At 47.0% G+C, this 25,116-nt stretch overlaps 1 protein-coding gene across 1 annotated transcript in view; it reads left to right on the forward strand.

Annotated features, from left to right (window-relative positions):
• RAB31 (RAB31, member RAS oncogene family) overlaps positions 1–25,116 on the forward strand; it is an 82,026-nt gene that overhangs the window by 24,646 nt on the left and 32,264 nt on the right. The window contains exons 2-4 of the mRNA XM_061399942.1: positions 5,899–5,978; positions 10,683–10,764; positions 24,731–24,802. Coding sequence (XP_061255926.1) covers positions 5,899–5,978; positions 10,683–10,764; positions 24,731–24,802 — 234 coding nt within the window. The remainder of the gene's footprint in view (positions 1–5,898; positions 5,979–10,682; positions 10,765–24,730; positions 24,803–25,116) is intronic.

Here is a 25,116-nt window from a genome sequence, read left to right on the forward strand (position 1 = left end):
AATTTTTAAACAGTTAAGGTCGCACTTTGTAAGACTCAGACACACGGCAGTGTCTGCTTGGCTGCGCAGAGTCTGTGCATTGGGACGAAGGGCTCTCTGAAAAAGCTGAGAAGCAGTGGGGCTGCTATGTCGGAAGTGGAGGGTGATGGGACTCGCCGTTCTTCCCCTTTTAAGAAGCATCTTCCTTGTTCTTTTCCTTCTTTAACTTGTCGGAGGAGTGGGGCAGAGGGAAGCCAGGCTGGTAGAGAGGTGGAGCCCCTGGTGCTCACCTTTTCCCACGCCGAATACTCGACTTCAGTTTCCCGGAACTCCTAGGACACGCCTTTGCCACCTGCAGGATGGAGAGGCCACCAGCCGCTCTGCGGCCAGAGCCCTCGATGGTTGATGGAATGCGGGACTCTTTAATCCACCAGATCCACCAGTGCTGGAACAACGAGAGGCAGACAAATGTAACGGCACTAGGATGGGATGGCATTTAAAAATGGCATAAATATTTTCTTACTAGGAACAGTTTTTTGGGGGTGGATGACATCCCAGAATCGAGGCCACCTGTTCTTTTTAAACACCATCCCAGAGTCAGAGAAGACCTGGGGGGCATCTTGTGCTTGGAGACCCATCTCCCTGGACAGGCTACTCTGATTCCCTGTCCTTGGGTGATGCTTCCAGAACTTAAACTTGACCAGTGATAGGAGGAGACAGGGCAATTCGACTGAAAACTTTTCCACAAACAATAGAAACCAAACTAGAATCTAGACAATGTACTTTAAACTAGAAGATTCTGGATGATGCCACGAAAATCCAGTGTGCTGCAACTGAGTCCCAGCACAGCCAAATACATAAATAAAATAAATATTAAAATAATAATATATGCATGTTTATTATGTTCAAGGAAATAAAAGTTATGATTTCAGACTTTGGCATGCCATCGAAAACCATACTGTGAAAATTTTATGGTGGAAAAAATGCAATAACTGATATCAGAAAATCAATAAATGGGTTTATCATCATGTTCAATACATCTTTAAAAAGAACTAGAAGATAGGTCAGAATAATTCCAAACTGAAACTCAGACAAATAAAAGATGGAAAATAAAGAAAAGACGATAAAGACGTACATGGTACGGTGAAAAAGTATAGTACAAGCACAGCTGGAGTCACAGAAGGAGAGAAGAGAGATGACAGCAGAAACAAAGCTTCAGGAGATGATAGTGGACATTTCTCCATAGAAAATGCCTGGCTGGGTGCTGGGAGCTTTTATAGGCTCAGCTTTTGTCATCATCACTGTGAATGTTTAGTCCACTTCTGCTCTGAAGAAGGGTTGGGATTATTAGCAATATGCCTGGAGTCCAAATGCAGGAGTCCCCCACGGCGGGCAACAGAGGATGAGATGGTTGAATAACATCACCAACTCAATGGATATGAATTTGAGCAAACTCCGGGAGATGGTGAAGGACAGGGAAGCCTGACATGCTGCAGTCCATGGGATCGCAAAGAGTCGGACATGACTTAGCAACAGAACATCAAATGTTCCCCAAAGATCTCTTCACTCCTGGAGTGTTCTGCTTGGACTGCAGGCCTGAGAGTCTGGTTGGTACTGGCTGAAATCCCAAGTTTGAAAGTAGAATAAAGTTTCCTATGGAAATAATATTATAAATGGATGTTGGGGTCTTCATTGTAGAGAGCTATAGTGCAGGCCCAAGCTTGGGAAAGAATCATGATTTATTTAAAGCATTATGTCAACAGAAAGATGCATGCCTGAGTTTTAAAAGTTTGGAACCCAGCCATCAGCCGTCCTATTGGCGTCTTGGGGTGGCCTGTGCAGTCATGGTCACCCTGGCTCTGACACCCTGTCTGATTCCTTTGAAAGTTTAGGTCTGATGTGTAAGTGACCTAGGGGCTCCCCAGGTGGTGCTAGTTATAAAGAACCTGCCTGCCAGCACAGGAGAAGGAAGAGACGCTGATTCGACCCCCGGGTTGGGAAAATCCCCCAGAGGAGGGCATGGCAACCAGTCTAGTATTCTTGCCTGCAGTATCCCACGGACAGAGGAACCCTGCTGGCTACAGTCCATGGGGTCTCACAGAGTCAGACACAACTGAAGCAGGTTAGCACACAACGCAGCACAACCTATTAGGGAAAAGACTCTGACCAAGAATAGATATGGATACAGATGTACGTGTGTGTGTGTGTGACTGAGTCACTGTGCTGTACACCTGAGACTAATGATGAATGACATTTTAAATCAACTATGCTCAATTAATAAAAGAAAAGAATTGGTTTTATGCTGGTGGCTCCTTGGTAGCTGACAGTACGTCCCCCTCCCACTGGGGCAAGACCTAGCAGATGTGTCTTTAGGAAGAATGACTCTCTTATGGGTGGTGAACCTGGAAAGCAGTAGTAAAGGCCCTCCTCATGGGTCTAAGAAGTGGACTTCCTTAAGAAGACATTTACATCTGTCGGGGAGTTGATTTACCTGGTGAGAGCCTGTAGGGTTTTCACGGGACTCGGAAAACTGTGCTCTGACCCTCCAGCCTGCTGTGTGACCCTCAGGGAAGCCACGCAGCCTCCTTTCCTGCAGACTCGGGGCTGGATGGGCTGTAACAACGTCCTGTCATTTCAGGAAGCGGAGCCAGCTTCCTTCCAAGGGCGTCGAGTCCCCCGGAAGTCACGGGGCCGAGGAGAAGGGGTGAGCAGCCTGTGCCTCCCAGCCCTCCTCTTGTTCCTCGGATGCCTTTATCCACCCAGGAGTTGCTGCTTCAGAGCTTTGCAATTTCCTGTGGGACAGGCATGATCCGGGGCGTTTTCCTCCTGCCTCTGTGTGTGTGTGTGTGACTGTCTGAAAGAGGTCCTGCAGGAAAAGGAAGTCACCCAGCTCAGTGATTCATGACAACTGCCCTGCATTCTGCTCTGCCATCGTCTGCCATCCGCGGGCAGGGCCTTCCCCTGGTGGCCGGCAGGGGAATGGCAGGCCCGGGAGCAGGCAATCCCCAAGTTGTCACAAAACCTCTGAGCCCACAAGATGATTTTGTCGTCGTTCAGTCATTCAGTTGTGTCCGATTCTTTGGGATTCCATGGACTGCAGCACTCCAGGCTTTCCTGTCCTTCACTATCTCCCGGAGTTTGCTCGAACTCATGTCCGTTGAGTTGGTGATGCCATCCAACCATCTTGCCCTCTGTTGTCCCCTTCTCCTCCTGCCTTCAGTCTTTCCCAGCATCAGGGTCTTTTCTAACGAGTCAGCTCTTGGCAGCTGAAACCCTTGGGCAGAGCAAGTAAATGGGCTCCGAAACATGCCCCCTGGAGCAGAGTCCTGCCCATGAGAATGCCCCCTCGGGCCAGAGCCCTGGATGCCAGCCACTCCCTTAGAGGACAAGGGCTCTGCTGCTGGGGGGAGGCTATCAAGGGGCCATTGTCCCAGCTGGGTACGGGGGAGGCCCGGGTGCAGCCCAGTTCTTCCTGTCCAGAGTGGCTGGGGCTGCGAGGACTGCAGGGTGGTAGGGGTCTGCTCTTTCACAGGGACTTTAAGCTCAGCTCAGATGGGAAGGACGGGGCTGTGGTTTGGGGACACTGAGAAGCGTTAGCTGGAGTCCTTCCTGGGGATGCAGCTGGAAATAGCAGTCGCATCGATCTGGAGTCCAAGGAGCTGGTGTTTCCTTTCTGTCGTCACCTCTTTGAACTCTGCACATCGACCCAGGGCTGCAAAGATGTAGCATCTAGTGCGGCTTTTTCCCGGGGCTTAGAGCCAGTGCAGGCCACATGCTCTGGGAAATGACACCTTCTGGACAATGACCTTCTGATGAGGATCCCAAGCCCGAGGCCCTCCCGCCCCAGGTTTGCTAGGATTGTCCTGAGTGCGGGAGCGAGAGGGCACGCCCATAATTCAGATGCCAATGGTGTTTCAAATCTCATTTCATGTTTCAGTGTCTGGAGAACAACACCTTTCTCTGAGCTTCAGCATTTTCTCCTTGATCTGCAGGCTTTTAACGTGAAGCTTTGAAGAGAAGCTCATCACTGTCTTTTCCTTCTTGGGCTAGGTGTGTCTCTTTCCCCTCTCACTTCTCTGTCTCGAGGTTCTGCAGTCCTCCCAGAGCAGATTCGCATCCTGGATCTCCTCACCGTGCGGCCACTCTCAAAGGGCAGCGGGGGCAGGAGCTTTGTTCTCCTTTGTCCTGCTTCCTGGGCAATCTCTGGACTTCACCTTGCCAACTCTCCCTTTGAAGTTTCCATTTTTGTCATCATGTTTTTAGTATCTGAGGGTCCGTCTTACTTTCTGAATGATCTTCTAAAAATGCATCCTCTACTTTTCTGTGGGTGTAGATCTCTGGTATTTCTTAGATGAGTATTTCTTTTTAAAAGATTGAAATACATCCCCAGGGACTTCCCTGGTGGTCCAGTGGTTAGGGGTGCACGCTTCCAATGCAGGGGGCATGGGTTTGATCCCTGGGCAGGGAACTAAAACCCCGGCATGCTGCGTGGCTTGGCCAAAAGAAAAAAATAAATAAAAGGAGAATGTTTAAAAAAATAAAATGCCTCCCCAAAGCTCTGTTTGCACACAGGGGCTGGTGGGTGGGGGCACACGTGGCCTCTACTTGGGGGACTCCACGTGTTCATAGCTGGGTCTGCAAGTGGGGAGACACACTTGCCTCTTCCATCTGGGCTTCAACAGGGTGGGGCAGGGTTGGGTGAGTAGCTCCCCCGGCCCCAACCCAAGCTGTGTGCAGGGTCGTGAGCCAGCCTGTTTCTGACACAGGTTTTCTGGAGTCAGCCTCCAGCATCCTCCAGCATCCTCCCAGAACATCCCTCCCATGATCCCGTGTCTGGGGCACCTAGGTGTGATTCTCTGCAGTCTTGCCTCTGGTTCCGATATTCTGATTCTAGCACTGCCTCCAGCTCTTGGTACCTGCAGGGAATGTGGGTGGGACTGACTTGCTCCCCCTGCTGCAGGCCCTTAGGCTCCGGCTCCTTCTTTCATAGTGACCCCACCCTCCCTCCCCCAACTGTTCCTCTCTGTCCTCACTTGTCTGATGGTTGTCTCTTCTCCCATCTCTTTGACCTTGTGAATGTGTTTTTTTTTTATTCCTTAAACCATTTGACAAGGGATTTGGAAAGGACTGGAGGAAAATGCACGTGGGACTTCCCAGGTGGCACTAGTGGTAAAGAACCCGCCTGCCAACGCAGGAGACTAAGAAACGCGGGTTCGATTCCTGAGTCTGGATGATCCCCTGGAGGAGGAAATAGCAACCACTCCAGTATTCTTGCCTGGACCTGACTGTAGCCTGGCTGGCTACAGTCAGGTCGCAAAGAGTCAGACACGACTGAGCAACTTTGCATGCACACACAGAGAAAAATGCATGTGTCTGTTTCCAGTGAGTGAGTGGACCCCTTTCCTAACAGCTTTATAGAATTATTTAACAGAGAAAGAGCTGTACAATTGAGCAAAACTGGAGGTTCTTATGCAGCCATCAGATTCTAGAGAGAAAATGATAAACATGCAATAATTAGAATTTATCGTTCTTATAGGATGATACCTAGAAAAATAGGTTACGTCTTTTTAGAGTGCTAAAGGTTTGAATAAAATCAGTTTCTACCAAAACAAAGTGATATGTTGCCATACTTCTTAGATCCCTCCCCAAATTTCCAAGTTTCTGGAAGCACATGTATTGAAACATGGCAGTTCTAGGTTAATTATTGTGTATAGATGGCACATGTTTCTGAAATTTACTTTTAGCTTACTTCTTTTATGGAGGCAATACAACTTCATTGTCAAAATTTCTGGTATGAAATAGAAGAAAATGTCCCACTTCCCCCCAGCTGGAAGTAAGCTCCTCTGTGCTGGGTTCTGTTTATACTGGGTCAGAATCCGCCCCCATGGTCTTCATGGCTGTATTCTCGTCCTCTTCCAGGACACTGGCGTGGGGAAGTCCAGCATCGTGTGTCGATTTGTCCAGGATCACTTTGACCACAACATCAGCCCGACCATTGGGTAAGTTCTCATCTGTTCTTCCGATCCACCTTTCTTCCTTTCTAAGTACCCAGAGAGGTCACAGTGTCTGAGCCTTCGGGGGTGTTCATCCCGGCCAGGGAGACTCAGTCCCGACTGTGAAGACTTGGACACAACTCAGGGACTTGGGCGGTGTGTCCAGTCTTCCTGTCCCTGCAGTCCCCTCCACCCTGCGCCAGCCGCCCTCACTGCTGCCTTGGGTTGTTTCCTTGATCTCCGAGTGCGTTATTCTGCAGATCACGCCGACTTTATTTCCAGATGGAAGTCGAGATCTGGGACGATCTGGGACAAAGGTCTTGCTTGAACCTGCCTGCCAGGAAACCTGGGAATGCGTCCACTCACAGCAGAACCGTCTGCACGGCTCGTGGGCAGATTGATTTTCCTTTCCTGGCTTAATCCAGTGTCGGCTTCTCTGTTCCGATGCTTGGGAGGGGGAGGGGAGGACTGCCCTCCTACCCCCTGCCCTGCCCAGACCCCCAGACCCCAGCCTTGGGACGTGAGAGCACTTTTGTTCGCTTTCTCCTTGCTACAGATGCCTTTACCAGATGTGCTTCTGCTGTGCTGTTTTGCAGGTGGTTAATTTTTCACCATCTTAGTACTTGGCCCAGTGTGTTTTTCTCCACAAAGACAGCATGCTCTCTGCAGAGAACAAGGTTTGGTTTTCCTCAGCAGGGAAACAACGAGTGTATCAATTTGGGGAACTGGGTAGGATGGATGAGGACAGGGCAACGGCCTCCATCAGCCTTGAGTGGAGAAGATTCACGGCAGGGCACACGGCAAGCTTCTGACTCACAGCCATCGAGTCCACTGGGAGTCCACCGCCTCCCACGGTGATCACTGCCTTGGGAAAGACCTCAGGCTCTGAAAGGGCATTGTTTCTGCACCAAAAATTCATCCTTGTCACCCGATGACTCATGAGAAACCCTGACTGCTATTCAAGCAGATTGTCGGCATCATGAACAGACGTGTGCACCTCTCTTTCTAGTTTGACCTTTACAAGGACATCATGTTTCTTCTCTGCCAGATTCTGCTTCCCGCAGGTAGTGAAGCCAGTTCAGCATTGCTCACCCCCATTGCTCGGGAAGCAAAGACGCCTGAGAGTCTGAAGTTGAAAGCTAGCAAGGAGGCTGGAAAAAAAAAACAAAAACCCAACCAAAAGAGCAACGGTTGTCAGTCTTCATTTCAAACAGTAATCGTCTTTTTCCTAGTGGCAGGAAATCAGGAACAGAGAGAGGTGTCTGCACATATAGGTATGTGTGTGTGTGTGCATGTTCAGCCATGTCCAACTCTTTGCGACCTCATGGACTGTAGCCCGCCAGGCTCCTCTGTCCATGGGATTCTCCAGGCAAGAATCCTGGAGTGTGTTGCCATGCCCTCCTCCAGGGGATCTTCCTGACTCAGGGATCAAACCCCCATCTCTAGCATCTCCTGCATTAGCAGGCAGATTCTTTACCAGTTGAGCCACCAGGGAAGCCCCACATATAGGTGAATACATGCATATCTATGGTATGATATGCATTGCTACTTTCACTAGAGCTGTTCCTCGTGGGCTCACTGTATACCAACGGGGACTTCACAGCTGTCATTTCCTCATTTGACCCTGAAGCAGCCCATAGATCACGCAGGGTGGATTTAGGGCCTATTTCACAGATGAGCAAACAGGGACTGTGACCCTCATCCCCCGGGGTGGCCATGAGGCTCTGTCTTCTCTCCTGACTGTGCCATCAGATTCTTTCTTGACCAGGGTCAAGGCCATTTCAGGTCTCAGGCTTACCTCCGTCTTATCTGTAAAGTGAAAAGCGTAGTCTGGGTATATTTTTTTCCCCTAGCTCATAAAAGTCTAAGATTTTAAAGGCATGAACTTAGTTTTCTAAACCTGAGAACTTTTTGTGAGCAGAGTTGCTGTGTTATTTATCCCATTGCCTAGAATATATTGAAGAATGAATGAAAATCTGATTTGTTGTTTAGTTGCTAAGTGACTTGTTTAGTTGGTAAGTGACTTGTTGTTTAGTCGCTAGGTCATGTCTGATTTTCTGCGACCCCATGGACTGTAGCCTGCCAGGCTCCTCTGTCCTTGGGATTTCCCAGGCAAGAATATTGGAGTGGGTTGCCAATTCTTTCTCCAGGAGATCTTCCTGACCCAGGATTGAACTTCATCTGCTGCATTGGCAGGCAGATTCTTTTCTACTTTACCACCGAGCCACCTGAGAAAATCTGACTTACATCAATGTAAAAACAAAAATAAGCATCAAGAGAAAATGTTGATATCGCTGTCTACATACAATTTTAAAAAGCATTTTTGGAAAATGTTCCATAAGCCAAGTTAAAGGGCGAAGGTTAAACTGGAAAAAAAAATTTTTTTAATACACTGTTACAAAAAGTTGGTATAAAATAGTCAAAAAGGACACAAGAAGCGGGATGACCATCCCTGCTAAAAAGTAGGCAAAGGTCATGAACTAAAGATTCACAAAAGGAAAACAACTGAAGAGAAAATACTAAAATGATGTCAGACTTACGACAACCATGACAAAAACCAGAAATGAAATACCATTTCCTGTGTGTCATCCTGGAGCAGATTCGAGAGGCTCTTGTTTGCGGAAAAAATCATCTCATACATTTCAGCGGGTGTAGATCTAGGTACAAGCTACCATTTGGTGAGCATAGCAATGTGGAGAATATATGCTTCTAAGAAGTCCAAAGAATAGTTGTACAAGGACACAAAAATTCAGGTTCAAGGATATTCATTTAACCATTGTCATAATAGTGAAAAATAGGGGACCATGACATGGTGTGTAATATGCAGTCACCAGGTAATGATGCTGATCTGTAGGCACAGAAATAGAAAGATGTCCACGATATATCAAGTGCAGGAGATACAAAATCTGTGTACCATCGACTTGGGGGATAAAAGTTGTGTCAACACCATTTGGAAGACAGTATCAACTTATTAGCAGTGATTATGACTGGGTAGTGAAATTACAACTGATTTTATGTTCCTCCTTTATATTCATTAAAAAAATTTTGTAATGAAGTACTAATTTTTAATAAAGTACTAATATTGCTTTTATAATGAGAAAAGTCATCAAGAGATTTTGATTTTTGGAGTATATTTGCTCTGACGAATAAGCTGGGACGTACAGTTTAAGAACTCTTAAAGAAATGAAATGTCATGCGGCAGATGTGATTTTGATCATGTTAGGTTATATCACTTAGAAAAATGCTTAGAATTTCCATCTAGTGCAATTGCGTGTTAATAATAATCTGATTATTCACCGTGGTGTTCAGTACATTGTGGGGACAGTCATGGGACCTACAGGGACGAATATCTTCCTCCCTGGAACTTCTGTGGTCTGCCCTTAGTCTCAGGGAAGAGTAGAAATTGAGGAAATCTTACCAGGCTGAGCACTGAGTGGTGGCAGGGCTGGCTCTTGCTGGACTGTGAGGGCCCTTGGGGTCCGTGAGAGTGAGGGAAGACATCCTGATGCTTACCCCTGCAAACTCCAGTCTGCATCCTGAGAAGAACAAGAGGAGGACACCTTTATTGTCCCTAGAAAGTAAATTTGGTTCAGTGATCATATCTGACATATAGTCTAAATTTTCATTTTGCCAATTTCATTTGTTCTCAAAACTTTGGAGTACTTTTCCCACTAATCCAGGGTCCAGTCAAGTTCCATACAGTGCATTTGGTGGGTTTGTCTCTTTCCTCTCTCTTAATCTAGATTCTAAAACAACCCCCCCCACCCCACCCCCGGTCTTTGGTTTTGTTCACTTTTCAGGACATTGACTTGCTCCAAGCATTTGGGCCCATCATCTGTTAGAATGTTGCCTATTCCAGATTTACTGGATTGCATCCTCACGATTAAATTCACACTAAACATTTTTTGGCAGGAACTCTGCACAGGTGAACAGGTGATGCGTGTACTGACCACACCACGTCAGGAGGCTCCTTGTGCCTGCTTCTCGCACAGTCAGAGGCTTGTGTTGTTTAATGAATGGGAAACTTTATCACACAGGAAAAAAAAAAAAAAACTAAGGCTACTCAACATTCCTTGTGTTAGACTTTTACATCTTTTCTGAGCACTGAGAAAAAGCTTAAGAGGAACTATGCAAAAAAAAAGTATCAAGTGTTTCATTATCTACTGAGAGTTTCAAATCCTCCCTTTTTCATGGAGAAAACAAGTATTTGTTCATCTACCCATCTTTATCCCTGCATTTGCACAAGCAGGATGAGGGTGAGACACAGTATTCTAATGGTTGCTGCCAGTGCTACGGTCAAAGAGCAGGGAGTATGCACCACTGTTTACACCTCTGCAAGGCCCACACTCTAATGTGCCCGGATACAGCTGCTGTTTTCACTCTTAATTGTGGTGATGATACATTTTTAAAATCTTAAGTTTTTTTCCCCTGATTTCAAGCATCTAATGTCTTAGGGCTGTTGAAGATAAGTGTTTTGAAACACAGTGTTCTGAATACACTTTTTGCCTCCCCCCGCCCAAGTCCCTTGTTGGACTAACAGAAGAGGCGGGATTTCTTCTTTGGGGTGACAGGTCCCCTTTCCTCTCCATGGACCCTAGAGGAGAGCCTATGGGGTCCTGCCAAGGCCCCGCCATCACCTGTTGCAAACAGAGTCTTCGTGAAGGTCGCAGGGGTGATCGGTAATGTGCCAATGTTGCTTCTCTTTTTCAGGGCGTCTTTTATGACCAAAACTGTGCCTTGTGGAAATGAACTTCACAAGTTCCTCATCTGGGACACTGCTGGTCAGGAACGGGTAAGGACACGCTGCTGCTGGCTTCCTGGGGAAACGCTGCCAAACAGCACTGGTTTCTTTGTATCTGGCAAGACTTGGTGACTAGTGATAGAAACCCAGCTTCAAATGAGTTAAGCACAAAAGGAAACACACTCTTTAGGCATGAGGAACGGGAAGGGGCTGAATCCCATCCCTGCCAATGTGCCCGTCAAAGCTGCACGACTCTATTCCATTTTCTTTGCTTGCTGACCTTGAAATTGACTTCTTTTTAGGCTGACCCCCTGGCTCAGCAACCCCCAAAATAGAGCAGCTCTTCCCAGGCGGGGGGCTCCTCCTCTACCTGGTCTGAGCTGTGTGATCAGGTGATGTGGCGCCCCTGCTGGCGGGGCCAGGGAGTGCACTTGCCCCAGGAGGTGGCTGTGCTCAGTTCCACAGGAGCTCCATGGCCTGTGAGCTGGACAGGCTTTGTTCCTTGAAGTCTGGGTTCCCATCCTGGGAAACGGGGGAATGGGTCCTGGGTTACCAGGAATAATGGATGATGGCTCTCTTATTCCTGTTGTTGTTCAGAGCCTAAGTTGTGTCCAGCTCTTTGTGATCCCCCCTGCACTGCAGCATTCCAGGCTTCCCTGTCCTTCACTATCTCCTCGCATCTCTTATTCCTAATTCTTTTTATTTCCTGAAAATGTTTATGGAGAAGATAACTCCAGAAGCTCCATCTCTAGATTTTAAAAGGTGAAACAATAGATACCCACAGACTGTCTCGAGCAGGGGAGCAGGGAATGTAATAACTAGGGCATATGTTATCAGAGTTGAGAGGAGTGGCCTTGATGGGTGAACACAGGGCTCACCAGTACCTTCTCTTAACCAATCAAAACTGGCCCCAGAGCTGGTTATCGCAGAGTAAGACAGGTTGAACTTGCCCTGGTCTATTCCCAGCTCAGATGTTGCCGTCTCTTCCCACCCCACTTAGAATGTTAGCACTTCCTCACTCCCCACCCCAGCTCGCTCCCTTTTGCTCCACAGCCCTTGCTATGTGTGTTCAGGTGCTCAGGTGTGTCCCCGTGGACACAACTTTGCGACCCCATAGACTCCTCTGTCAGTCTCCTCTGTCCATGGGATTTCCCAGACAAGCATCCTGAAGTGGGTTGCCATTTCCTTCTCCAGAGGATCTTCCCAACCCAGGGACTGAACCCATGCCTCCTGCATTGGGAGGCGAGTTCTTTAACCACTGCGCTACCAGGGAAGCCCACAGCCTTCACCACCCTCTAATATGCCCCTCAGTTCGCTCGTCGATTCTGTCAACCGTCTCCCTCTCACAGGAGAATCCAGGACTCAGGATAATCCATCGTTTTCATTATCAGCTCCTCACACACCAAGTGTGTGTTTATACGAATTTCATTTTCTATAAATCCCCTCTTAAAATGAACATTCCAGTGTTTGTAGATGAAGCTGTCTCAGAGGTTTCCTTTCCTTTAATGAGGACGAATCTTCTGGCCTCAAATGCTACCCTTGTTAGAACGTCTGCTACTTCGCTGTGGAATCGAGAACTCAGATTAGCACACAGGAAGCTGCTACCTGGGGCCCCTCTTTCTCTCTGACCATGGGCCATACCCACTCCCAAAATTAGGGGGCTGGAGTCCAAGGGAAGTGATAGTGTAGGGGTCTCTTCTCTATGTCCCTGTGTGTTCTCTGTAGCGATCAGCTAGATTTCTGTTTTTGGAGTTGGGGGTTGTTCCTTAAGCAAAGAGGTTTTCTTCTTCCCCATTTTACTTTTGCTCATGAAATAGTTGCTTATGCAGCTGCTTTTTAAAAACTAATTTTATTTACTTGTTTCTGGCTGTGCGGGTGTTCTTGCTGCGCGCAGGGGCTTTTCTCTAGTTGCAGTGAGCAGGGGCACTCTCTAGTTGTGGCGCACTGGCATCTATTGCAGTGGCTTCTCACTGCAGCTCCTAGGCTCTGGAGCACAGGCTCTGTAGTTATGGCCCACAGGCTTAGTTGCTCTGCGGCATGTGGGATCTTCCCGGACCAGGGATCGTAGCTGTGTCTCCTGCATTGGCAGGCAGATTCTTTACCACTGAGCCACCAGGGAAGCCCCTGCAGCGGCTCTTCCGGAGTGTCGTAAGTCTGTTTTACACGGAGAGGCAGCATTGCGGCTCCTCCTGGCGCTGCATGTCCTCTAGGCTGTGCCCCGGTCTTGTGCTCAGTGCTTACTGCGTGCTTACTACACTAATGCGTGTAGCCCACTCACGTGCCCAGCTGGGACTGTCTTGATCGCCATCCACAGGGGAGGTCACCCCGGCTCAGAGAGGTTGAGTAACCTGGTCAAGACCACACAGCCAAGAAGGTATAAAGCAGAACTCTGAATCGAGCAGTCTGGGTCCTGGGATTGATAGTTCTGTATTGATGGGAAAAAAGCACACAAAACCGCACAATTAAAATGATCCAAAATCCCACGGCCCAGGTATTATTTCTATTGTTGACATTAGGTGGCCATTCTCCAGATAGCTGACTGTGTGTGTGTGGGATAATTTCTTATCAATAGGGTCCTGATTCTTTATAACCTGCTGTTTTCACTTGTGTTGAAGTGTCCCTAGAGGGAGATTTCTGTGTGATTGAAGCAGGGTTCTTGACATTGACTTACCTAGTCTAATAGTCATGAGATCAATTACTTTGGGTGAAATCTGGCTCTAACGTGACTATCAGAGTTTGGAGTCTGGCCCACTTAGCATCTCAAAGCAAAAGCACCGTAACATTTCTTTCATAGGCCTGTATTTTTAATTATTCTAATTGCTTTTCTAAAATGTATCTCTCAGGTTGTAGATACCTGTGACCATATCACTGTGTCTACAATTTGAAAAGCATAAGCCTCATATTAGGGCTTCTTCTTGTACTCCAGGGAAGGGGGCTTGGGTTTGGGTGGTCATTTCAGGCGAATCCAGGTTTGTGGAGCGTGAGTGGACAGAGTCCGCCTGACCTCGTGGTCATGGATCCCTCTGGCGTGCTCCCCCCAGGCTGACCTTGCCTCGTCCCCCCATGCAGCCTGCTCTCGCTCCAGTGATGGCAATTTTTCAGTCGTTTTGGCAGCTTCATGCTGGACTTAATCGTGCTTGTAATGATGTTGCCTCATGTTTGAGCTAAAAATAAACTCCCTGCTGTTGCTGGTGCGGATTGCAATTGGTTCTCTCATTAATCGCTGGAGTCCAGTGCATTTTATTTTCCCTCCTTATCGTTGTAGAAATCTACTGCTGTTCTCCTTAGTTTTTACAATGCTAAACCCAGTCTCTTTGGATTTATGAGTTGACCGTATCGAGACAGATTTAACTGCTCAGCGCAGTGCTTTGCATGTGACGACTCCTCAAAACTGGACCGTGTCTGAGTCTGCCTGGCACACATAGCTCTCCTGTCAATGTCCTACTTACTGTGGTGCTGAGTCTACACTAGATGTGGCACAGATTTGTACTCTCCAAGGATGACTTTTCCCTCTGAGCACTGAAGATGTAAAAGGATCCTGGTCTCCTGTTCTTGTAGAAGAGTGCATTTACTCTTTTTTGTTTGTTGTAAATTTTATTGAAGTGTAGTTGGTTTACAATGTCGTGTTAATTTCTGCTGTATAGCAAAGTGGCTCAGTTATACACACACACATATGTATTCTTTCCATATTCTTTTCCATTATGGTTTATCATAGGATATTGAATATAGTTCCCTGTGCTGTAGAGTAGGACCTTGTTTATCCATCCTGTGTGAAATAGCTTGCATCTGCTAATCCCAGACTCCCAGTCCATCATCCGTCTTCAGCCCTCTGTCCCTCTTGGTAACTACAAGTCTGTGCTCTGTGTCTGTGAGTCTGTTTCATAAATAAGCTTATTGGTGTCATGTTTTAGATTTCACATATAAGTGATATCATGTGATATTTGTCTTTCTCTGTCTGACTTACTTCACTTAGTATAATAATCTCTAGGTTCATCCACATAGCTGTTGTTTCATTCTTTTTTATGTCTGAGTAATATCCCACAGTTTGTAAGTACCGCATTTTCTTTATCTGTTCCTCTGTTGATGGACACTTAGGTTGTTACCACGTCTTGGCTGTTGTGAATAGTGATGCTATGAACATAGGGGTGCATGTATCTTTTCCAACTAGCGTTTCTTCTGTGTATAAGAGTGCATTCATTCTTGAGATGTTGTCTTTTGCTTTTAGTTCAGCCCTGTATGATGGGCATCCTCCAGTTCTTTCAGTGGCAAATGGTAATCCATCAAGTGCCTCTGTAAAAAAAAAAAAATGGTTAAAAAAGTGTAACCATTTCCAGTTGATTGCTGAATCCAGTTTGTTAAAAGCTTACTGTCTTTGAGATTTGTGCATTGACTGGGGGGTTGTTTCGAGAGAAGAGGGCCCTGTCGGAGCTCGGAGGCGGCTCCTGGGGTGTTCACCCTGTCCTGTTCGCAGGGGTTGTCCTGTTGATTTCTGCTTCATGCTGATGGGTGAGGAGGGGCAGTGGTAGGTCAGCAGAGCCTCTAGCAGGATGCTCTCAGGGACTGGAGCTCAGAGAGAGCCCTGGGGAGAGAAGGGAATTTATCTGCCGAGCTTTGTCTTCCCAGCTCCCATTGTTAGGATTTGTGAGGGGAAATGAGACTTCTGTGCCAGGGTGTCAACTCATTCCTTCCTTCTGAGTTTCCTCTGATTTCCTCTTTTGTTCTTTCATTTCAACTGGGGACCAATGTATCCTCATTGCTACTGAATATTACAATGTGAAATGAAGCTTTACCTTTCTAGATGTATACTTCCAAATCTTTCTGTGCCTGCTTTAAAACACAATGACAATCCATAGAATAACTCCATTAAAAATGTCAGCATCCAGGAAAAATGTCAGACTTCCTTTTCCTGATGCGATCCATCAGAGCAGCATTATATTAAGAATGTAACCTGGAAAAAAAATGAACATCATCTTATTGTTTTGTTTCATTTGGTTAGAGTCATCGTTGTAGTTGTCCGTCTTTCCTAGTTGGCTTGTTGTTTAGTTGCTAAGTCGTGTCCTACTCTTTGTGACCCCATGGACTATAGCCCGCCAGGCTCCTCTGTCCATGGGATTCTCCAGGCAAGAATACTGGAGTGGTAGCTATTCTCTTCTCTCAGGGATCTTCCCCACTCAGGGACAGAACCTGAGTCTCCTGCATTGCTGAGATGCGGGTTCTTTACTGCTGAGCCACCTGGCAAGCCCGCTCATTTCCCTTCTTGGGCTCAGCTCCTCCCATCTCCCATAACTTGGAAGCTTACATAACGGAATCACAGATGCTAGGGTGCAGCTGAGAAAGCCGTGGCCTCAATATTGGGTCAGAATGAGTCCTTGGGAAGGAAAAGAGAATCGAAGACAGCAAGTTCAAGGTCAAGTTCAGGCTCTTTCCAAACATCAAAAGAAACTTCTGCTCCCTTTCCTTCTTTCTTAGGGCCCTGGAGTTCGTGGTCAGGAAAATGGTTCACTATTCATAGGCTGTGGCTAAAGTCAGAGGAAAGTTTGACCTTCAGGCCTCCTTGAAGAAAGAGGCCTCTTACAGTCTCTGAAAGAGCTGATCTTTGTTTTCTCCCCAACTCGCCCTACAGCCCCTGGAGAGAGAGGCCAGCTCCCAGCTCCCAGCACCGAGCCTACGCTCTCAGCGCTGCTGGAGGGCGGGGGGCTTCACCCTTGGCCCCTCCTCACAGACTTCCATGGAGGGGGGTCTGCCTTCAGTGGGAGGAGGTGGGGTCCATGCAACGCCCCTTCTTAGAGAACAGGGCTTCCACAGTGTGGACTGAGGCCTCACTTAGGGAACTATGCCCTCCCTCCATCCCCCCACCCACAAGAAGGCTCTCAGAAAGGAAAAGTGGGTGAAGGTTGTGTGTGAAGCTGATGGCTCAGAGGCCTGCAGATGTGCTATTAAATGAGAACAGCGGCTGTCAATGGGGCCTGGGAGCCTCAAGAGTCACTTTTTAGTGAAAAGTCACCCAGAGGGGCAGAGACCCGGCGACAGAAACCGAGGAGAAGAGTGTGACAGTGGTGTTTGGGCTGGAGCAGAACCAGCTGCTCACTGACCTGGCTCCCAGGGTTTGTTCTGTGTGGGGGTGTTAGCATCATTTAGGAAAATAAGATTTTACGTGCAGAATTGTCCTGCTGGGTGTCAGAATGTTGCCGACGGGAGAGAAAGAGGAAAGACACGTCCGTGTACTGAAAAAATAAATCCAGTAAGTCCTTCAGGAAACACTGAAAAGTCTCTGCCCTCGGTGGGTGGGATGGGAATGCTGGGAAGGGGGAGGGGACGGGGAATGGGGACTCAGGAGCAGTGGTGGGGTGGGGGGTCTCAACCCTGAGCTGGCCTGAAGGGACCCAGCCCCTTCCTCCGGCATCCTCCCCACCAGGACAGACCCTCGGCTCCCCAGAGAGCATCTCCCCCTCCTGGGGACTGATGTGGCTCCTCTGGATGAAGACTCTTGGCTCCTAGGGCTTTTTCTGTTTGTCTTTAGTCTGGGATGTGATGCCATAAAGTCTTCCCAGGTGGCACTAGTGGTAAAGAACCCACCTGCCTATGCAGGAGACTTAAGAGATGTGGGTTCAATCCGTGGGTCATGAAGATCCCCTGGAGGAGGGCATGGCAACCCACTCTACTATTCTTGCCTGGAGAATCCCATGCACAGAGGAGCCAAGTGGGCTACAGTCCATAGGGTTGGACACGACTGAAGCGACATAGCATGCATCCACATGATGCCGTAAGTGACTTCTCATTGTGAGGCAGGGAATGCACCTCTTGGCTAAAGGCCAGTCTCCTCCTGTGACTCTCAGGGGACCTAGGGCAGAGAGCCCAGGTGGTGGGGCCGGAGGCAGGACTTCGGGGCCCGGCTGGGGTTGTGCTTGTTAAGAACCTGAGATGCCCTTTACCTGGTTGGCCTCTCTCCTCCCCTGCTTTCCCTCTTTTCCTTTTACACAGCTGATTTCATACCCCTGGTTAAAATACAAGCAATAAATGTCGTTCCTGACAAGGAAGTTAGACACACAGACTTTGTGTAGCATGGAAAAGCGTGTCTGTGAGCCCCTGCATGTCCTGTTATGGGGACAAAGGTGTGTCCTCTGAGCGGGAACTTTATCTTCAGAGCGGCCCTGAAGGAGCCACCTCCTCCGTCCACTCTGAGGAGAGTGAGCGCTTCTGAAGGACAGGGGTTTGTCGGCGTCTTCACCGTCTCTGTTTCCCGTGGCTGTTGTAATGCACATGTAGTGCCTTCTAACAACCTGGGTTCACAGCCTCCCAGGTCTGGACTGTGGGCCGGCAGGTTCATATTTGGAGGCTCTGAGAAGAGTCGGCCCACAGTCTTTGCCTTGTGGCCCATACATCCATCTTCAAAGCAGAGCATCTTCAAGCTTCTCTGACTCCCCCGCCTCCCTCTTCCATCGGAGAGGACGCATGTGGAAGACCCTGTGTGATGCCACTGCCCCAAACTGGTAGCCCGGCATAACCTCCCTTCCCAGGACCAGCTGCCCACCTCCGGCCGCCCTGTGCTGTAAGAGGTCACAGGTCCAAGGATGAAGCTGTGGACATCTTGGAGGACTATTGTCCTACCTGCTGACCCTCTGTCTCCATCGCTTAGAATGGCCCTGTCATGTACCAGATGTCCAGTAGATGGGTATTGAATGAATGAGTAAAGTTCGTGCCAGCCCATATTTCATTACACCTCTGAAAGTGATGCTTCATTTCAGAGAAGAAACTGAATCGTGGAAAAAGAGTGGAATTTGGGGTCAGAAGACCTACATTTAAGGACTTTTAAGAGCTGTGTGTCTGTGGGCAGTTTGCTTAATCATCCTGAGCCTTGGTTTTCTCATCTGTACAATGGGACACCCCCCCACCCCCACCACCACCATCTAGCCTGCCCATCCACACAGGGTTATTGGCTCTTTCATTGCTGAAAGTTTGTTGAGTTCCTGCTCCTGCCCAAACGGGTTTACAGAAGGTTCTGGGTGGATTCGGTAGCTGAGAAAAGGTGTGAATGAAGGAGGGGCGAGCTCTGTGGATGTGATTCCTGAATGCTGAGGAAATCCTTTGGCATTGGCACTTTAAAAGAAAAAAGAAAGTAAAGGGGGAAAAAATCCCTTTTCATTGCAAACATAATGTATACAGTTAACATTTTAAAAGAGTTCTTTCAGGAACCGTGAAAACAAGTGATGGATTTGCCTGTAATGGCATTATTCAGAAACAGCCATTTTGATAGGTTTTTCTATTCAACTTTATTTATTATTGGGTTTTTAGGACATCTGAGTAGGCATATTAAATAGGCCTTTCTGCTTTCTGTGGAGAGAGAGGGTCTGTGTAAAACTCAGAAACCTTCTTCTGAATGGCACAGAAGGTACATTCAGTGATGGTTTTTCCATTCAGCCTCTGCCAGCTGGGAATGTCAGGAATGCCAGGAATGCCCTTCCCCCTCTTCCCCCTTTGTTTGAATCCTGAGGGACCTCAGGACATGTTCTGGCTTCTGCCCTAGACTGCCCACTGCCCTGGCATTCTGGGGGAGGCTGAGGATTTCTGCTTGTGTGCTGCCCCCACCCCCAGGACAGAGTGGCACGGGCCCCCGGACTATGAAAGCATCACACAGGGACCAGCGCTCTCTGAGATCCTCAGACAACTGAGCCCTGCAGCTCGTGGGCCTGATGCCAGTGCCCTCGGCTGGGGCGACTCTCACCCGGGAGGCAGAGCCCAGCTGGGGTTGGTCCTTTTTAGGAAACTTCATGTATTTTCCATCACTGCTCCTTCTTGACATGCAGAACATTGCTTCTACGGAATTTATGATACCACAAACCCATGTTAAGGAATTCTGCCTGAAGTCGACTGGGTGGTCTAAAGGACTGGGTTTCCTGGAATGGTTCTTTCCACTGTGTGCTGACTGTGCATGTGTGCACACAGAACACTGTGGAATGGGATGAAGGGAGCTTTGTGTTGCAGGTGAGGCAAGAGTGGGGCGAGAGTTCCATCCAGAGTCTGTCTGACCTTGACCATGAGTCCTCACAGAGCTGGGAAAACCTTAGCTGTCACCACCCACCCCTGCCTACCCCAACCCAGACTGGTACTGAGCCAGATGCAGGTCAGCACCCTGTCTTGAGTCGAGATCTCTTCACCCTGTGCCCCTAAAGTGGGTTCTCAGGACACTCACTAGGTCTCTAGATGTTAAGAAATACTGCTTGAAAAAAGGTAGAAAATAAAGAATTCTGAGTGAAAGCAAAATAAATAAGTTTCTTTATTATAGAAAATTTCAGAGCCTTTCATGTACCAATAATACTTTGTGAACTCCAGGGAAGCATTATAATATGTTGTTCAGTTGCTAAGTTGTGTCCGACTCTTTGCAACCTCGTGGACTGCAGCATGCCAGGCTTCCCTGTCCTCCACTGTCTCCCGGAATTTGCTCAGACTCATGTCCATTGAGTCGGTGATGCCATCCAACTATCTCATCCTCTGTTGTCCTTCTCCTGCCTCAGTCTTTCCCAGCATCAGGGTTTTTTCCAATGAATCAGCTCTTCACATCAGGTGGCCAAAGAATTGAAGCTTCAGCTTTACCATCAGTCCTTCCAATGAATATTCATGGTTGGTTTCCTTTAGGATTGACTGGTTTGATCTCCTTGCTGTCCAAGGGACTCTCAAGAATCTTCTCCAACACATGGTTCGAAAGTTTTAGTATGTAGCAGTTCCTGAAACTTATTTGGCCAAGAAACCTTTCTCTCCAAAAAGCACTTCAAGGGCACAGTGTTCTGCAGGACACTCCCCTTGGGAAATACTGAGCCGTCTTGATTTCTATGCCATTTAATATTTTTCAGAAACTTGAGTTTAATTGCTGCCCAGTATTCCAGCTATTAAACCAACCAATTATGGTTTCTTTGAGGCCACCTCTGATCATCCCCTTCAGAAGTGAAACTGTTGAGTCACAGTGTACGAATGTTTCAAGACTTTTTTTTAATTTTAATTTTACTGGAGTTGATTTACAATGTAGTCTTAGTTTTAGGTGTATTGCAACATGATTCAGTTATACATATATTCTTTCGTTTTTAGATTCATTTCTCATGTAGCTTACTTATCACAGAATGCTGAGTACTGTTTCCTGTGCTACACAGTAGGTCCTTGTTGGTTATCTACTTTATATATAGTAGTGTGCATGTGTTTATCCCAAGCTTCTGATTTATCCCTCTACCTCACATTTGCTCTTTGGTAACTGTAAGTTTGTTATCAATATCTATAAGTCTGTTTTTTAAGTAAGTTCATTTGTATCTTTTTAAAAAATTAGATTCCACATATAAATGATATCATATGGATTTGTCTTTCTGTGTCTGACTTACTTCACTCAGTATGATAATCTCTGGGTCCATCCATGTTGCTGCAAATGGTATTATTTTGTTCTTTTTGTAATAGCTGAGTAATATTCCATTGTGTGCCCCAGGGATCGAACCTTCATCCCTTAGTCTCCTGCATTGGCTGGTGGATTCTTTACCACTAGGGCCACTTGGGAAGCCCATATATATACCACATCTTCTGGATCCATTCCTCTGCCAGTGGAGTGTAGGTAAGCCTTTGTAAATACATTGTCCAGATGCTTTCCAGAAAGGCCATGCCCACGTATCCCTCTGGTGGTTGCTGGAAGTGGGTGGCACTTTGCACCTGTGAAAGCTGAGGGTCTAAGACGCTCAGAGGAGGGCAGTCCCTTGCCCTCACCCTGTAGACATCCGGCAGTTACAACACAGTCACACACATACACGGACATAAACAGTCATTTCTTTTGAGCGAACACATTTGTCTGTTCTCGGCGCCTTGTGCTTCTTCGAAACGATTAAATGTCACCTGAGAGTTATCTGAACTCTTTAATGTGGCATTCTAGATATAGTTAGGGAGGAAGGGATTTCGAATTGACCTCTATTGCGCTGATTTTCAAATAACCTTTCAAAGTGAGTTGTTTTGATAAGTTTTGTCAACCTCCTGTGATTGCGCACTTGGTTTCTAGAAGAATCTTTTACTCAAGTGTTTCATCAGTCTTAATTCCGACCTCATGGAAATGGAATGATGTCATGTTGAATACTGAGGCTGTTTGTGGTGCCTTTGTTTTATATTTGTGGGGGAAGCATACACATTGTAGGCAAGATGTGATTTATCTTTCTGTCCTCCACAAACATCCTTTGGTCAATGCGTTATTGGGTTTTAGAACTGAGACTCGAACTTTAGCTCATTAAAACCCCCAAGTCCCCGGCAATAAAGTTGAAGTGGCTTCACCCCCGGATTTATTTCAAAATGCTTCCATTTGGAGGAAGGAAACAGCAAGTAATGCATTATATAGAAAGCTCTAATCAATAATTCATGAGACCTGTAGACCAGTGACTGTTCCAGATTCATTCCATGGCATTACTGCTGAGAACAATTTTAGAAGATCCACAGTTTGTGTCTGAGTTCGCGAGTGTCTCGATTTTCGAGATGTACATTTGGTACTGCCTCTCCTACTTCAAGTGTTTAAGTGGACTTTTCTTAGATGGAGGCTGTTTTGGAAAAATGGGCATTTTATGTAATTGGGCTGCAGGGACACTTTATTCCTTTCCATTAGCAAAGCAGGAATGTCTAGCAAATACATGGCCTTTTCCTCCTTTATGGCAGGGATTCTGATTTTGGTTTCTGCATCTGGAGTGGGTTGCCAAAAAATGGACTAAAAATAGATGTTTGAGGGCTGACAAGGACAGCCCAGAGCTGGGTAGTCAGTGCTGATGGAAAGCTCTGTCCTCAGTGAGTCATGGTCAGTGGCCAGGGTCCTCCTGCTGGGAACTCCTGTGTCCATCCTGAGCTCCGTGTAACATGTGCCCCCTTCTGAAAACCACACGGGTGCAGGGCAGCTTCTCATGGAGTGGAGACTCGCCCGAGGGCCAGAGGCTGGGACAGGGGCCTGGTGAGGCTGTGCTAACATCCTGCAGTAGAGGGGAACCTCGGGAGTGGACATGGCATCTAGTTTCCAGATAGGATCATTTCAACTTGGCCAGTGTTGGTTCAGTGAAAAGCATTGCTCAGGAAGTAAACAAATGATGGTTTTATTGTTTGCTGGGAAAATGTCTGTCCTTCCTCCCCTCCCTGCTCCCCCCAACCCCGACTCTCTAGTAAATATGGCTGCTTTTATTTTTATTATTTTAAATTTGATTTTTATTTCATATTGGAGATTTACAGCGTTATGTTACTTTCAGGTGTACAGCAAAGTGATTTTTATACATATATATAAATCCATATAAGAGACATGGGTTTGATCCCTGGGTTCGGAAGATCCCCTGGAGTAGGAGATGGTTCTTGCTGGAAAATCCCATGGACAGAGGAGCCTGGCAGACTATGATCCACAGGGTCGCAAAGAGTCGGACGTGACTGAAGCGACTTAGCAAGCACATATCCCTCTGAATCTACTGTTTTATATATAGTAGTGTGTATATGGGCTTCCCAGGTGGCACCAGTGGTAAAGAATCCATCTGCCAATGCAGGAGACACAAGAGATGTGGGTTTGATCTCTGGGTTGGGAAAAACCCCTGGAGGAGGAAATGGTGACCCACTCCAGTATTCTTGCCTGGAGGATCACATAGATTCATCATAAGCTACACATAAGTTTAATCACATAAGCTACAGTCCATAGGGTCACAAAGAGTCAGACATGACTGAAGCAACTTAGCCTGTGTGCATGGTGTATATATGTTAATCCAAAACTCCTGACTTATTCCTCCTAGCTTTCCTCTTTGGTAACCGTAAGTTTGTTTTCTATGTCAGTGAGTCAGTTTATGTTTTGTAAAGAAGTTCATTTGTGTTTTTTTTTTTTAGATTCCACATATAAGTGATATCATAAGATACTTGTCTTTGTCTGACTTTCCGTAAGCAGTTCTTTTTATTTTTTCTCCTTTAAATATTTATTTATTCATTTACTTGGCTGCGCTGGGTCTTAGTAGTAGGTTACAGGATTTTCGTTGTGGTGTGCTGGGCCCCTTGTTGCGGCATGCGGGATGTAGTTCCCTGACCAGGGCTCAAATCCGGGCCCCCTGAATTGGGACTGTGAAGTCTTAGCCACTGGACCACCAGGGAGTTCCCTCGGAAGTCACATCTTTAAATACATTCTTGTGGATGAGTAAGTGCCTCCCTCCCCAAAGCCACACCAACTCCAGTTATGATGACTTTTTAATACTTAATAAATTAATAGTCCATCATTGCTTTTGTTTTCATTTCTTCTATTATCATTGGACATGTTTAAAAATATTTATTGGCAATTTATAACTCTTCCTCTGTGATTCATCTATCTATATCCTCTGTTCATTTTTCTATTGAGCTGTTATCTTTTTCTCATTGTCTTTCAAAACCCCTCTGTGAAGTATTCTTCAGATATATTCAAATATGTTTAAAAGTATATTCTTCAAAATAGACATAAAATCTGTGTGTGTCCCCGCGATATGTATCCATCCTACCTGGGGATAAGTGGTTCTTGGGGGTCAGTGGTTCTGACCAGCGATGATTGCTCTGTTCACGTTTAGAGCGAAGCTCATCTCTCTCACCGTTTGTTGAGAATTTGTAGGAATTGCCCAGCCCGGAGGGCAGAGGCCGAGGTGCCCCAGCTGAGGTGTTCCTCCCTAGAGGCTGGCCCCAGATTGTGTGATCTGTGTCCTTAGTAGACATCTTATTGTTGTATCATCCTAATGAGATTGTCCTGGTCCATCATATAAGATAAGCAAAGAGCAGTAAAGAAAAGAAAATTCCTAGGATAGCCACACTGATAATAACATTTACTTTTGGCCAGGCCCAAGAGTGAGTTTCACGGTCTGTAAATCACAAGGGTATGAGCTATGGTGGAGGAAAATGTATTATCTGAGTCCTGGGGAAGTCCTGCGGGGGAATCCAGGGATTCTGTGGGGCTGATGTAGAATGATAATGTTATGGTCATGTGGGATTGTATAAACATGCTTACCTTGGCCTAAAACTGTCCCTTGTTCCTCAGTTTCACTCCCTGGCCCCCATGTACTATCGCGGATCTGCGGCGGCTGTCATAGTGTACGACATTACCAAGCAGGTAGGAGCCCCCTTTAGAACTCGGGTGCCATTTATGGCCTCTCTCTGTTCTGGAAAGACCGAAGCAGGGACTTCACTGCCTGAGTCCTGCCTGGAGCCTGGGATGAGGTTGCATAGTACGGTGCAACAATGGTTGCTGGGAATGAACACTAAATGCTGAGTTTATCTTGTCTATACGTAGCAAGTGGAGAAAGAGTTGGGAACCCACACAGGTATTCTTACCTGGAGAATCCCATGGACAGAAGAGCCTGGTGGGCCACAGTCTATAGGGTCTCAAAGAGTCAGACACAACTGAACGACTAAACAACAACAACA

This window comes from Bos javanicus, chromosome 24, assembly GCF_032452875.1.
Source record: "Bos javanicus breed banteng chromosome 24, ARS-OSU_banteng_1.0, whole genome shotgun sequence".
Lineage (NCBI taxonomy): Eukaryota > Metazoa > Chordata > Mammalia > Artiodactyla > Bovidae > Bos > Bos javanicus.